The sequence below is a fragment of the Microcebus murinus genome, chromosome 8 (genome assembly GCF_040939455.1).
Source record: "Microcebus murinus isolate Inina chromosome 8, M.murinus_Inina_mat1.0, whole genome shotgun sequence".
NCBI lineage: Eukaryota > Metazoa > Chordata > Mammalia > Primates > Cheirogaleidae > Microcebus > Microcebus murinus.
Window position 1 is genome coordinate 50,478,314 of NC_134111.1, and position 14,635 is coordinate 50,492,948.

Genomic DNA, 14,635 nt, shown 5'->3' on the forward strand with positions numbered 1-14,635 from the left:
CAGCCTGGGCCCGTCTGGTGGACCCACTCTTCATCTTACTCCATTCCGCACCTAACCCTCGGCCCCGACTCCTAGCGCGGGCCCCGACTCAATTGGGGACCCCTAACGTGGCCTCTGGAGAATCCCCGAGCGCTTCCACGCAGCCTCCAAGCTGCTAAGACACCGCAGCGTAGCCAGAGCCGGGGTGGCCCCGGGAAGAAAGGTCTGTCTGGAGACGGTATCTGCATTCTTAGGTGGAGGCGCCGAGCAGCTGCTCTTTCTTTTCATGAAACACAGTCTCCCCCAACCCGCCGGGCCCCAGGCCCCAGGGCGGAATGTAACATCTTGTAATGTGGCAATCACTGCCAACTAGTCCCCTCGAGGGGAGCTCCTGCCGCGGGGAGGGGGTCGGAGGGATGTGTGGCCTCAACGTCCGCCCGAAGTGGTGTGTGAGGGGGGACTGCGGGGTGCCGCGGCTTGCCCGGCAGATTCCGCGTGGGGAGGGACGATCGGCCGGAGATCGGGTGGCTGGCTTCCCTGGGGCTGCTTTGGGTGTCGCGACCCTTCGAAAGGCCGCCAGTCTCCGCAAAACCTAGGTCCCCTAGCGCCAAGGGGGACTTGGTGTAACTCGGCTCCCGGGATAGCGCCCCACCTAACCTCTTCTAAGGTCCGAACCCCAACGTTGAATTCCAAGAGACCTGTCTGTGTTTTAGGAGGGGAGGATTTGTAGCTTTATTCTCAAAGGAGTCTCTGACCCTAAACAGGTCAAAGCCACTGGTGGTCGCTGTTCCCTGGAGGGAAAGGCGCAGGCTTGTGACTTTTGAGCAAGTGCTGGGGGCACTGGGGGTAGAGGGCTTGTGCTTGCGTTTTTCTGGACGTTGAGAACGACGTTTTGAAAGGCAAGGAGGCATTCTGCTCCCCGACATTCTTCTGTTTGGGGGGTGGGACTCCTAACAACAGAGGGAACCAGGGTGGGACTCCTATCAGCGGAGGGGACCAGGACCATTTGGCTACTTAGGATTTGAGCTTCTCTCTCCCCACCGCCCGATCTTCTATCACAGAACTGTTTGTAAACAAAGTTCCAGTTTTCCCGCGCTCTCTCCGCCCCCACCAAATCTGATACTTCCCCAAAATTCGCCCACCAATCTCGGAAATCGTTACACAGGATGGATTTTCACAAGTGATCCTAAAAGAAGGCTGGGGGGTGGGGAGTGGGGGAAACCTAAACGGTCCCACATTGCAGCAGGGCTGATTAGGCCTGGGATCCATTCCCTCTCTTTCCTGGCCTCCCGAGTCGGTCCTGGAGCCGCAGGGCCGCCGGCGGGAATTCGGGGCAGCCGGAGGGGCGTCCGCGCCTAGCAGAGCCCCGCACTTGGGCGAGCTGGCTGCGGGCCGAGCGCGCGCGGAGTTGGGGGAGAGCAGGATTGCAGGGGAGGGGACTCGCGAGCGCCCGGCGGTCTGCAGTTGGCGCTGGAAGTCAGTGCCCGCGCTCTGCCGGAGTTCGCAGAGCCCTGCCAGAGGGTGGAGCGGAGAGGGCCCGGCACCCCTCTTTCTTCGGCTTCCCTCCCCCTGCTTCCCAGCGCTTGTCATATCCTGTCTCTGGCCTGATATTTCACGCAAGCAAATGGAGGGGGATTACAATGGAGATTTATGTGTGTTCTGAGAGCGGCTGGTTTCCCAGTGTAGGGAGCTGAGATTGCTGCTTCCCATTTCCATTTTTCATTCGCGCTTTGGGGAGCGCAGCCGAGCGCGGGGGGAGCCTGTCTGCGTGGCGGCGGGCTGATCACAGGGCTCCGCGTCTCCGGGCGGGCCGGGAGACTGTGAGAAAGGCTTGCCAGCGCGTCGCCCCCGGCGGGGCTGGAGCCGGCCCCCGCCTCCCGGAGCCCGGCTTTGTTTCTCCCCAGGCCCACCCCTCCTCCTCCCCGCCCCCTCACTTCTGGGACCCGGGCGCGTCCTTGGGATTCCTTCTCTTTGCCCTTCTCCTTGTCTGTGGAAACGCCCCCTTCCCCTGGCCCCTGCACCCTCCTGCCCTCCGCTGCGCCGGCTCCCCGTGGAAAGGCGCACAGTGGCCCGGCCCGACCCCGCCGCCGCTGGGTGCCAGATTCGGTGACTCCGGCGAGTCTGTGGGGCCTTGGCCCACCCCGGAGCTGGGGCCGCCCGCCCTCCCGACTCCCAGGCTCGGCTCATGCCAAGGCCTGTTGCGTGATTCCAACTTGGTCTGACATTCCCTGCCCCGGGCGCTCCGGCGTAGGCCTCTTAATCATCTTGTCTGCTGCAGATCCTCGACACCAGCCAATTTACTGCCCGTCTCTCCCTGCTGGTTTCGGGAGGGGGAAGGGGAGTGCGCGCAAGGAGGGGAGGGTACAGTCAACCGCAGGAGGAAGGCTGGCACCAGCTACTGGCACTCAAAAAACCCACAGAATTTGGAGCTGGGGTGGGGGTGGGTGGAAGCGGATGGGGGTCTGCCAGGCAGTGGTTGCTTAGGGAAAACCAGAAACGCAGGTCAACAGGCTTCAGCCCAGGCCCCCCTAGCCTGGGAAAACAATGCAAAAGGACACTGGATTGTGTAGCCTTCGCTGCCTCTCCTGGCGCCCCAATTCCCTGGATAGCACTCTGTTGTAAACCAGACTCAGAGGAGGCACCAAAACAGTCTGGCCAGAAAAGTCAGGATTCCTTTCAGGATGATGCCACTGAGGCCAGAAAGTCACCTCTGTCCCATGTCTGTTTTTGGCAGATGAGTTGAAGACACACAACAATATGGATGGCCCGAATGACCATCCTAGAGGAGAGGAGGCCTGGACCAGGTAAGCAGGGCTCTATAGCCTGTGCCCAACCTCCTCTCCAGTAGAGGGGAGTACTTTCAGAGGGGATGGCTGGGGTTCAACCCCCTCTGCCACCCCTCCCCAAGCTGCCAGAGCTACCCCAGCCCTGGGATGCTGCTCTTCCACACAAGGTGAAGTTAGAAAGGTGTCTGGGTAACTCCAGGTTTTACAATCACGGGCAAAAGTAAAGCCTCTCTGTTTGGGGGTACTGTGATACAACAGTTAATACTGAATTCTAAATAAAATGTGTTGAGTGCTTCTCATGTACCAGGCACTGTTACATCATTATATGCTCACAATTCTAAGCCATGGCTGTTATTTCTCCTATCTTATAGATCTGCAAGCTGTAACACAGAGAGGTTAAGTGGGTTGTCCAAGGTCACACAGTCAGTGATTGAAGTCAGGGAGCTTCCAACTCTAGGCCCCAGAGCTTTCAAGGAAAGGGACTTTCATTAATAGTTCAAGCCTGCATTAACCACCAACTCCTGGCCTTTGTAGAGAATGTCATGAGGTAGGGTCACTTCCATAGCTGGACGCTGGTTGTGTGGGTCCCAAGGTAGAAAGAGAGCAGCACGATATGTGGACCTTTTCCCTCCAAGAGTGTGAGATGAAAGAGATGTCACTCTCATCCCAATGGGTGTCAGTTTCTGCGTGTATATACGTGAGCGTGTATGTGCGTGTGTATCAATTTGTACCTCAGTGTTGTGTGTGAGTGTAAGACTGTGATTATGAGCGTGTGATGGTGAGGGTGTTCTGGTGCGTGTGTCATCCTGTGTATGCCTGTGTGTGAGAATGAGGTCAAGAGTGTGGCTGTGAGAGTGCGTATCGGAGAGGGCGAACTGTATAGATGGGACCGTGAGAGTGTGCATCAGCGAGTGATTGTGTGTGTGTGCTAGCGCAGCCCTGCGCGTTGGGGTCGCCCTGCATTCCAGAGCAGCCAGCCGTGCCTCTCCAGGGTGACTCGCAGACTTCTCGGTTCAGCCAGCCCCCAAAGGGCCGCGGGGCAAATGGAGGGGAGGTCCAATGTAGGGGTCTGACCCCCAGGCTGCAGCTGAGCTCGGGCCTGGGACAGCAAGTCCCTCGAGCGCTCGGGTGCGCAGCCTGGCCAGCAAGGCGGACGCGGGGGCGGCCAAGAGGGCCCAGGCGCGGGGCGGTGGCGCCGGCGCCGGAGGGGCCGGGCGGGCGGAGGCTGGAGCCGCCCGGCGCTGAGTGAGTCACCGCGCCGCTGGCTGGCGAACCCGGCGCGGGGACTCAGGCGAGGGCGGAGCGTGAACCCTCTGCTTCGGTCCCGCGCCAGCGCGCCTGTCCTCGCCTCGCCGCACCTCCGAAAGACGTCAATGTCGCTCTCGGCTGACAGGCTTCCCGGCTTGGGCAGCGACTCAGGCTCTGAGCACACGACCGCTGGAACCTCGGACCAAGGAAAAAGCGCACACATCCAAAGAAAACAATAATTTATTTAAATAATCTCTTCATATTGTAAAATCAACATTAAGAGCACGTTGTTTTCATAATAAATAACCCCAAAATACCTTTCATTTCAACAACAAAGACTTTAGGATAAGATATAACAAATCCAAATCAGTAGCTTAATTTAACAAATTTTTTTCAAAGGGAAAAATAAAACGGAGGGGTTGCTGAGGTCACTGCTAAACCGCAGTTTTCACAACTGGGGGTTTACAAAAAAGTCTGAAAAGATGAATATTTCCATACAAATAAATCAGTGGGAAAATCTGCACAGACACCTTTATTTACAAACTGTGTCCAAGTCCAGGCTAATAATCCTGAATAGGTTTTAAAAAAGATAATTTAAACGCATTTTTTTGCAGTGTTCACATATTAAAAAATCATTTTTTCAACATCAAAATGAGGTCATCCGCAAAGGCACCTAAACTTTTAAAAAAATAAAAATAAAAAAACTCCACTGGTGATGGATAAGGAGAGAGCTAAGAGAGCGCGCCTGGAGGAGCGCTCAGCTGGGGGAGGGGACGGGGCTCAGAGGGCCGGGAAGAGCCGGGCGGAAAAGAGCGGCGGGGCCGCCCGGGTCAAGGGGCCACGTGGGGGAGGGCGGGCAGGCAGGACCGCGGAGGTCAATAGCCGAAGCGGACTAGAGCTGAGCCCCGGGGCGGGAGAGGAGAAAGGCGCCTCAGCAGGCCGGAAGGCTCGCGGGCGGGGGAGGCGTCCCTCTCCGGGACCCAGCTCTTGGCCCGGGGCGAGGAAGGCGCCGGAGCAGCTTGTCCCGCCGGGAGAAGAGGGAGGCAAGTCCGAGGCGGGCTAGCGCTGGCCGAGCCCAGGAGCTCGAGTCGGAAATGCGGCCGCGGGGAGAAGGCCTTCGCTACGTCGCTGTCCGGTTCTCTGGAGAGGAGCCCACCGGGCGGGGAGACGCCTCCCAGTTCCCGGCCGCCCGGTGGCTGCACCAGGCGGTGGAGCCTGGGGCGGGCCGTCACAGGTCGCGACCTCCGGGAGGAGTGGGCGGCGGCGGCCGGCCAGTAGGAGGGACCTTCGGTTGGGGGGCGAGCGCTGAGGAAAACTGTTCTCTGCTCTCTCAGTCTCTGGCGCGTTCTCCCTGGGGTTAGAAAATCGTCCCCGCGCTCACCGGGGTGCCCCCGCCGCCGTGGTGGTGGTGGTGGTGGTGGTGGTGTGGCTGCGGGGTCTGGGTGGGGTGCAGCAGCGGCGCTGCGGCCTGCAGGTGTGAGGCGGAGCCCGAGGCCTGGTGGTACCACGGGTAGTTGCCCAGAAAAGCCGAGGCCGCGCTGCTCGGGCTGGAGCCGGAGCTGCCCGCGCCGCTGCCCCCGCTGCCCGGACCGCCGCCGCCCCCCATCCGCTGCGGCGCGCCGAAGTCCCAGGAGGCGGGCGCCGAGACTGGCGGCGAAGCGCAAGGGGGCGAAGCGCTGGCCCCGGGGTGCTGCTCCGAGGGTATCTCACCGCTTTTCCACATCTTCTTGAACTTGGACCGGCGGTTCTGGAACCAGATTTTGACCTTGTGGAAAAAAAGACCTGAGCATGAGTGGCGGAACCTGGGCATGGGCCAGGATAGGGGAGGACGCTGAGAAAGACCTCCTGCTAGAGGTGGGCCCCGGCACACAGAGCACCCTGGCCGGGCAAGCGGATCACGCGTGGCGGCCTCGGAGGCTCTGCGGTGCCTGCCCCATCGGGAGGTGATCCCGCAAGGGCTGATGTGCGCGCGCTGCGGCGATGGTGGCGGCCCGCCGTGGGTCAGAGGGCCAGTTATTTCACCCGCTTAATCAGAAGCGAGAAGTACGGGATTTCTGCCCACCCGGGTCCTTCCTTCCCTCCCACGCGGCAGCCCCTTAGAAGTTTTCAGCTTTCGGCCTAGAAGCTTAGGACCTCTGAGACGCGGGCCTGGAAATCCTTAGAACTACATAAAACATATTGTTAAAAACCTGGTCTTGAACCCGCCTGTTTCGCGGCCATTGCAGGCCGGCGCCCTCCTCGCCTGCTGCGCGAGAGCCCCACCTGAGTCTGGGTGAGGCCCAGAGACGCCGCCAGCTCGGCTCTCTCGGGCAATGCCAGGTACTGAGTCTTTTGGAAACGCCGCTGAAGAGCCGCCAGCTGGAAACTGGAGTAGATGGTGCGGGGTTTCCGGACTTTCTTTGGCTTCCCGTTCACTATCCGGATTTCGGGCTCAAGGTCCTCCTTCTCTGAAATGAAACGGAATCATGAGGACCACGCAAATTATGGGTCCTAGAGTTCCCTCCCGCCCGGAGGGCCCTGCAGGGGACTTGGTTTGAGCCAAGAAGCGGGTTCCCTGAGATGTGAGGCTTACAGGCTCAACTTTGCAGCGCGGGACTGGCGCCATCACCGCCAGGAGCTGGACCCGCCAGGCAAGGGGAAGACGGGCGCACACCCGAGAGAAAGAAGCAGGTGGCAAGGAAATGCAGTTACCACGAGGCATGCACCGCGCTCCCACCCGGCCCAGGAGGCCTCCAGCTCTCACCAGCTGAGCGCTGAGGGATGTAACCCGTGACTCGCGGCAGATTGGGGTTTGGGGAGGGTAAAAGGGCAAGAGCAGGTGGTGAGCAGGCAGTGTGAAAATCCAGGGCTTCGGATCAGCCCCCCTCCCAAATATGTTTGCCCATCCATCCCAGTAACTAGACCGATTTGACATCCCTGACGCCAGCGTTATGCATACCAGGCTCGTTGTTGGCTGGGGATGAACTGGTCCCATAGGGCGCGTAGGAGGTGTACGCGGCGGAATAGCCCAGGTCGTAGCTGCTCTTCGCAGAGTAAGGGACGTTGTTGAGGCCGCTGGCATGGTACTGGTAGGAGCCCATGTGCGCGTAGGGCGAACCCCCACCGCCGCCACCCGCCGGGTGCTGCTGGTTGGTGTAGTAGCTGCTGTCGGTAGCTGTGGACACCGGAAGGGTGGGCGACTCCTGGGGCTTGTGCAGGCTGCTGCTGTTGCTGTTGCTGCTGCCCGGGCCCGCGCCGCCGCCGCTCGGGGGCTGCGGGTGCTGGTGGTACGTGCTGGAGGCCGTGATCTGGGTCGAGTGCATATCAGCCACTAGACTGTCAAAGACTCCAGTCATCCTGGCCCGGGACGGGAAAGAGCAGGGGTGGCGGGTGCGCGGGGGAAGCGAGGTGCCTCCTCCGTCTCTCCCGGTCCCCTCCAGCAGCCAATGTAATTACGGGGGTGGGGGGAAAAACAAGAAATGAGGCAACCGTCTAGGCGCCTCCTCCTCCTGCGAGGGAGGCGATCACCGCGCGCTGCTCCGGGCAGCTGCCGCCGGCCACATCCTCTCTCGGCCTCTCGGCCGGCTCGGCTCCTTGCCCAGCGCGGCTCGGGCGGGGGGCGGGCAGTGCAGGGGGCAGGGGTGCTGGGGCCGGGTCGGGGCTCCGGGAGGCGGGAGCAGGTGAGCGGCCCGGAGCGGCTTTACGATTGTCTGCCAGGCGGGCTCCTGCAGGGTGGGCATTTAACACGTGTCACGTGAGTACAGGCCACGTCACCTAGCAACAGCCAATCGGAAGCGACGGGCCGCGGGCCTCGCGGCGCCCGGGAACGCCCGGCCGGGGGGCCGGTGTCACGTGGCTGGCGCGGTGCAGCGGCCCGGCGGGCGCAGGTCGGAGGGCTCCCCGCCAGGGCTCCCAGCCGGCCGCTGGGGGCGAGCGGCGGGGCCAGGGGCCCAGGCGGGGCAGTCGGGCGGCCCGCAGCCGCAGGAGGACAGAAGTCGTCAGGACAGACCGGCGTTGGGCCTGGGGGAAGAAGCGCGGTCTCCGTCCCATTCTGGGTGCAAGTGCCACTTGCAGTGATCCGTACTCTCACGTCCAAGGTCAGTTTTCAGACACAGGAATCAAAACACATCGGTGCCCAGAGCCCGGCCGGCTCTGTCTCCGGTTTTCCTCGAAGCGTCTGGCGCTTACTCTTGGCACTTGACCTGCCTAGTCGATGGATTTAAATTATCCACAAACCACGTATAATATTCGCTTCCTCGCCAATCCACAGGGATGTTAGGACAGTTAATTAGATAACATGTAAAAGTTTCCCCCTTGTTGCTGGAAAGAAAGAAAGGCAATATAAACTCAAAGGTATTATTGCTAATAATATAGTTGAGACCACTTTCCCTTGTACTTTCCTGACAAGCAGAGGCTGAGTAATTATGTGTATTTGATGGGTAATTAACACCGCGAAGCGGTCCCTAGCACTTCCTCCTTAGGGTGGAAAGGTTGACCGGAGAGATGGCCTTCCAAGTTCATTCTAACTCAGAATTCGATATTTTTGCAAAAGAGGAAACGGGGTAATACGCAGGCGAGATTGCAGATTTATCAAATATAGGTACTAGGTTTATCACGTCTTATTAAATTACAATGAATAGAAAAGTTTTGTCTCATACATTTAATTTAACCGTGTTTTACAGTTTTGCACTTCACTACTCTGTTCCGCTCTATCATTGCAATTTCTTCTTCTCCTGTTTTTTTTTGTAAATAAGAAGTGGCGACTTCCTCTATATGCCTATATCCTCGCAGTTGGGACTTTGGCTGGCAGGTGACGGACGCACGCCTTGCGGGACTCCCAAGTCCGAAGGTCATGCGGCAGCGCCTGCTTTGTGGCGCCACCTGGTGGGCAATGTTCGAGGTTGCGGCGGTTCCGGTAGACGGTCTAATCATGCCCAGGCGCCAGCCTCTGAAACCCCCCAAAAGAACAAAATAGTAATTAAAAGCCACAAAATTGTGCTAGTGCGCGCCATCTGAAGTACCCTTCCTAAAGACATAACATGTCCCTGAAAGAACTTGTTGCAACAACTGTCTTATGGAAAACAAGTTGATACTTTGAAAAATATGATCTTTGCTCTTCTTCCCCAGAAAAAGCAAGTGTGTAATTAAAACTCCAGCATTCGCACAGCGGAATAATGAGGTAACGTGCCTTCTCTACCTGGATTTCTTTTGGTTAAAGAAACTGGCAATTTTCTTTCAGGTCCCTGAAAGCCAGGTGAGGTGGTTCAGGCCTGTAATCCTAGCATTTTGGGAGGCCAAGGTAGGAGGATCACTTGGGGCCAGGAGCTCAAGAACAGCCTGGGCAACATAGTGAGACCCCGTGCCTAAGAAAAAAAAAGAAAAGAAAGAAAAATTAACCAGGCATAGTGTTGCATGCCTGTAATCCTAGCTACTCAGGAGGCTGAGGCAGGAGGATCACTTGAGCCCGGGAGTTTGAGGTTGCAGTCAGCTAGGACAACGATGCCACTGCACCCTAGCCTCGGGAACAGAGTGAGACCCTGTCTCAAAACAAGAAAAGAAGAGCCCTAGATGGAGGAGAATGAGATTATTAGACACACTTGGTGGGGCTCACCACCACCAAACTGCATTTCCTTTACCCTGTGCTCTGCCTACCTTGTGAGCCCCGGTTACAAAATTATAGTTTTGATATTTAATCATGATATTGGTATTTATGGCTGATATTTAATCACCACTGCCTTTTGGTGTCTTAACTTCAAATTCCAACTCCTTTTGTCACCACAGTGCTAGCTGCTTTGACCCAATATAGAACAATTTTTATCTGAAAATGTAAAGATCCAACTACCTTAGTCTTCTCTCTGCTCCTTTGTTCCCACTGCAAGCATGTACTCCAGACTTTTCCATGATGGCAAGTTTGTTGTATTTTACTTCTTCTCTAACCTCCACTAACAGCCTAAAGTCCAGGTCAGCCAAGATCTAGAAAATGGCATCTTTCTAAATGGAAATATGATTTGAGTCCCCCTTTTATATGGGATACAAGGGATTGTGTGTTGTGGGAGAAGACACTGCAGGCAATGAGCAAGGAGAAAAAGAGGAGGGAAGAGGGACAGAGGGAGGAGGAGAGGGAGGGAGGGAGGGAGGGAGGGAGGGAGGGAGGGAGGGAGAGAGAGAGAGAGAGAGAGAGAGAGAGAGAGAGAGAGAGAGAGAGAGAATAAAGTGGCAACCACAACTGCATTTGGAGAATCATTTGGAGACATTAAGTATTCTGAAAATTTGAACACAAACTTGTGTTTGGCCAAATTACCTGATTAATACATCACAATAGGCAAACCATTTCCTTACTTTGGTTTAAAGCCAGGAAGACAATATCATAGAAAATTGCCAGTTTCTTCCACAGTTCAGAGCAGGGTGATGCCCCTCTCAGTGGCCATCTAAGAGGAGTTTGGGTTTGGGGGAATACGTATGCTTGAGTGCGGCCAGCTTCCTCCTCCCTCTCCCCTCAGGGTACCCTCTGTCCCCTTCTTTGATTTCAGTTTCTCTGGGTTCCTCCGCAGGGACCTAGAGAAGGGAGGGGGGAGGGTAGCTCTGTGTCTCTGCTCTGGCCCTGCGAGTTCCAAGCCCATCGCTGAGACTTTTCTGCTTTGGATCCCGTGTCCCTGGCTTCCCCAGCACTTTGTCTGGTCACAGAGTCTCGGCGTCTCCTTCAGTGGGAGCCTGGTGCCAATCCTTGCGCCAGGCAGGGATAGAATCATCATTCCCACTGCTTAGATGGACGCTGGGACTCGAGGACAGAAACTACTTCCTTCAACTTAGGTGCCCCTCCTGCCTTGCCCGGAGCCGCCTCTCTCTGTTGCTATGCGCCAGTCTCCAGAGTATTTAAGCCTCGGTTGAACAGCTCCGGGTCTCCTGCAGACGGCGAGCTGGAGAGGACAGGTTTGCGCCTTGCTCTCAGGCCTCTGCCCCACGCTTTGCCGGAGCTCGGCCGTCGGGCGTCCGTTTCTACGCAGAACGCCGGCCTGGGGGCGGGGGGACTGTCCAAAACAGACTATAGTAGAAAGTGGGCTTACCACGCCTTGACAGGGACGAGGAGAGGATGCCCCCTGCCGGCAGGGGGCGGGGAGCGGGTGGTGGGCGCCGGAGTGCACGTGCGCGGCGGGGCCAGGCCGGCGCTCAGTCGCGCATCCCACTCTGGGGCCGCGCGCGCCGCTGCTGGACTGCCCTGTGCCACCTCTCCGCACGTTCTCGTCCGGGGTTCCGGGGACGCAGGTTTCCCGGCCGCTGGTCCAGGAGGCCGAGCCGGTGGCGGAACCGTTCCTTCGTGTTGTCGTTCCCAACGCAGTCGGAACTTAAGCTTTTGAATCCTTCTGGGTTTGTCCTCGAACTCGACGTTGGGAGAGGGTGTGGGTTTGATTGATGAGAACCTCCCAGCTCTACCTTTTCGCGACCAAACCGCAGTGCTCTTGTTCTTCCTTCACCGGCGGCGTCTCGGCACAGCTCGCGCCGGCCCTTTCGCGTTGCTGGCGCTCTCCACGCGGTTCCCCTGCTCGCTCCTCACGCAGCCTGGAGGGACTCGAAGAGCCGTCAGCTCTCCGCCGCCCCTTCGGCCCTCAAGGAGACAGGATCCCTGACTCCGGGTCTGCGTCCTTGGATCTCGCACCCCCCCCCCAGCTGCATAGACCCAGCGAGATTACACAATGGAAACACACTGGAGAAACCCTTTGGGGGTCGCGACTGGGGCCGGCGAAGAGAGTGGACGGGTCCTCTGATCTCCGCAGCCGTGGCAGCCCCCACCCCCCCGCATCCCTTACCTCTCCTTTGGCCTTCAGCTCCGGGACTGTCTCGGATTTCCACCTACACTCCCTCTCCGCCCCTAGAGCGTGAGAGAGTGTCAGATATTCCTCCTCCACCTGCCGTGATCGGCACCGTGCTAGGCGCGGGGTTCCTGTCTTCCCGCAGCGCCCAGGCTCGTGGAGACAGCGATAGCCAAGAGCATTTATTTATTGAGCGTTTTCTGAGCGCCCGACGTTCCTCCAAGCCTGTTCCCTTGGTTATCTCACCGACTCCCGGAGTCGCCCTATGTGGTGGGTGCGCTATCATCCACATTGAGGAAACCAAGGCTTAGATCAAATCACTTGCTAATGGACACGCAGCAGAACTCACACTCGAACTCAGATCTGGGTCACAAAGGCAAGGCCGCTGTCGCTCCAGGGTAGGTTTCTGGCCAGGGGAACTCGGGGAAACCCGCATCACACCTCTCCCGGGCCTGGTGCTGCAAGCGCAGTGAACGGACTGACGGCAAGGGGCACTGGCAGCCCCGAGTTCGACCGCGCCCTCCGGTCCCAAGGAGAGGACCGAGGGGCGGGGTGTTCTCCTGGGAGAGGAGGGTGCGCGCGGGACTGCGCAGAAGGTAGCCCCGGAAGGACCCCGGGGAGATTTCCAAACTGACTCAAGCGTCGAGCATGGTCGGGGAGGGCGAGAGGCGGACGCTCCCAGGCTTCGCACACACGAAAGCCCAGCTCCGGGGCTGGGTGTTCTGTCCCTGCTGGGATTCCGCCAGGGATTGCCTTTGCTCCCTGCGGTGGTGTAAGCACAAGGCGCTTGAACAAAACGAGTGGGTCCTAGAGGTTCCCAGTTGGCCCTTCCGCAGCGCGGGGTGGTCAGCAGGCTTCTAAGATCTTTCAGAGCCAATTTCTTGTCTGCCTTCTAAGGTCTTTCTGACCCTAGTCCCTTTATTGTCTACTCAGTGGTTAAAACAAAGACAACTAGGGCTTTTGACCCCGAGGGCGCCTTGCATGGAGCGAGGGATCCCTCAGGCTCCGACGCTCTGGGCCAGTGGCCCAAGTGTGAAACCCAAACGCACAAGCCCCACATTCACGGCACAAGTGGGCAAACTTCAGCGGGAGCGAGAGACGCGTTCTTCAATGGCTAAAAGTTTCCAGATCTCAGTACCCAGGTCGTGAGCGCTAGGGACGCTGCTGGAGTAAGTTACATTCCCTCTAATCCCCCACGCCCCCGGACGCCCCTCCCCCCCCCAGAACAAAAGATACCGCTGGGATGTTCACTTTGCACTTGGAGGAGCACTCGCATTGTAAAGAGAGGTGTGCAAATGGCCCACCACAAGGTTTGTTCTCAAATTTGAAAGAAAACAACCTCCCACTGTCCGGACTCTAAGCTCTGAGTCACCAGCTCTCCGCAGGGAACGTTTGTGCCCCGCTGCGCTGGAAGTGGCCGGGAAGCTGCGAGGGGGGGGGGAGGGGGGAGCCGGGAGGGGAGTGTCGCCTTGGTCCTGGCCCTAGCGTCGTCTGTGTGTCCCGCATGTTGGCTCTGGCTGTCGGGTTGAAATGGCAACTTCTTCCACAAGAGCCGCGCAGGTGAACCCTGTGCGTGTGCCCAAACTCCACGTCCACAGGGCTGGGCCGTCAGTACAGCATGTTTCTGGAACTTTCAGAGACAATTTCCCGTCAGCCTCTCAGTCTTAGACCAGAATCAGGCCCATTTCACTTTATTGTCTGTTCAGTGGTGTATACACACACACACACACACACACACACACACACACAGCATCACACTAGGAGAACTTGGAAGGAAGCTCAGAACTCAGAGCACTCCTTTCTCTCCAACCCAGTCTGTCCACTCCCTCATCTTACCCATTGTTCAGCTAAAGAGTCCTGCCACGTCCTATGGATGCAGAGCATGAGCTGACAAGTGGGCTGGGGACCCAGGCTTTGCTGGCTTGAATCACTGCTGCTGCTTCGGGACCTTAGAAAAATTACTTAATTTTTCTGTGCTTCCTTGTTGGTATCTATGGAATGCGGGTAATAATGATACCTTCCTCATGGGATTATTGCCTGGAAACACATCCTTACATGTTCTGTGGTCTGCTGCCAGGTTCACCAGGAAACCTGGGCCCAGGCCCCACAGGTTTTAAACTGCCTAGGTCCAGGCTGAGAGGCTGTTGCCCATTTTGCTCAGCTGTGCGTAGGCAGGCCTCCTGGCCAGGTGAGGGTGGACATGGTCTCCAGGCTTCGGTGGACCAGAGCAGGACCTGGGCTCGGGGCAGCGGCAGTGTGTGGTCCAGGTGCTTTGGAAAGAGGTCAGGCCCTGGACATGGGGGAAGTGCAGGGCCTCCTGAACTTTGGAAAAGGGACACTGCTCCTAACCAGTGCTGCACTGGACGCCCCTATTCAGTATGCTGGCAGAGCTTTCCTGGGCCAAGCCTCTCCCGAGTTTCTCCCCGTGGCATAGCTGGGCTGCTTCTGCTGCCTCTTTGAAAATGGAGAGAGGGATGAGGGGAGGAAAGTAGGCAAGTTATTTATAGGGAACTGACTCTGGACAGCTATGCCCGGCTCCCTGCATCCTTTTTAAATAAAAGGAAATATTACTGTCCAAAAAATTACAAGGTAATATACAGTGATTGCCAGAGAATCAAATAGTATTAGAAATATATTGGGCAAAAGGCCTCCTAGGGCTCTCTCTGTGCATTTGAAAGAATGTATGCATAAATATATGTAAACATATGTTGTTTGTTTTGTAAATATGGGCTCAAACTGCTTACATTTTTATTTTTTAGAAATCTTTTCTTTCCATGCAAGTGCTTACAGAGCAACTACTTTCTTTTTAAGGACTATATGAGGAATGCATCATTA

General features: G+C 57.4%; 1 protein-coding gene across 1 annotated transcript; it reads right to left on the bottom strand.

Moving 5' to 3' along the window:
- Window positions 1–4,308: 4,308 nt before the first annotated feature.
- On the bottom strand, window positions 4,309–7,667 carry DLX2 (distal-less homeobox 2). Its single transcript, XM_012781865.2, has 3 exons — window positions 6,952–7,667; window positions 6,276–6,460; window positions 4,309–5,778 (listed from the first exon to the last, which is right to left on the bottom strand). The coding sequence occupies exons 1-3, from the start codon at window positions 7,346–7,348 to the stop codon at window positions 5,371–5,373; spliced, it is 990 nt and encodes a 329-aa protein (XP_012637319.1). The 5' UTR covers window positions 7,349–7,667; the 3' UTR covers window positions 4,309–5,370.
- Between the last annotated feature and the right edge of the window lie 6,968 nt (window positions 7,668–14,635).

Excerpts from the sequence above, each read along its gene's own strand:
- DLX2 (XM_012781865.2), bottom strand. The coding sequence starts at position 7,348 with ATGACTGGAGTCTTTGACAGTCTAGTGGCTGATATGCACTCGACCCAG. Across the intron at positions 6,461-6,951 it reads CCCAGCCAACAACGAGCCTG|AGAAGGAGGACCTTGAGCCC; the intron begins GTATGCATAACG and ends GTTTCATTTCAG. Across the intron at positions 5,779-6,275 it reads TGGGCCTCACCCAGACTCAG|GTCAAAATCTGGTTCCAGAA; the intron begins GTGGGGCTCTCG and ends TTTTTCCACAAG.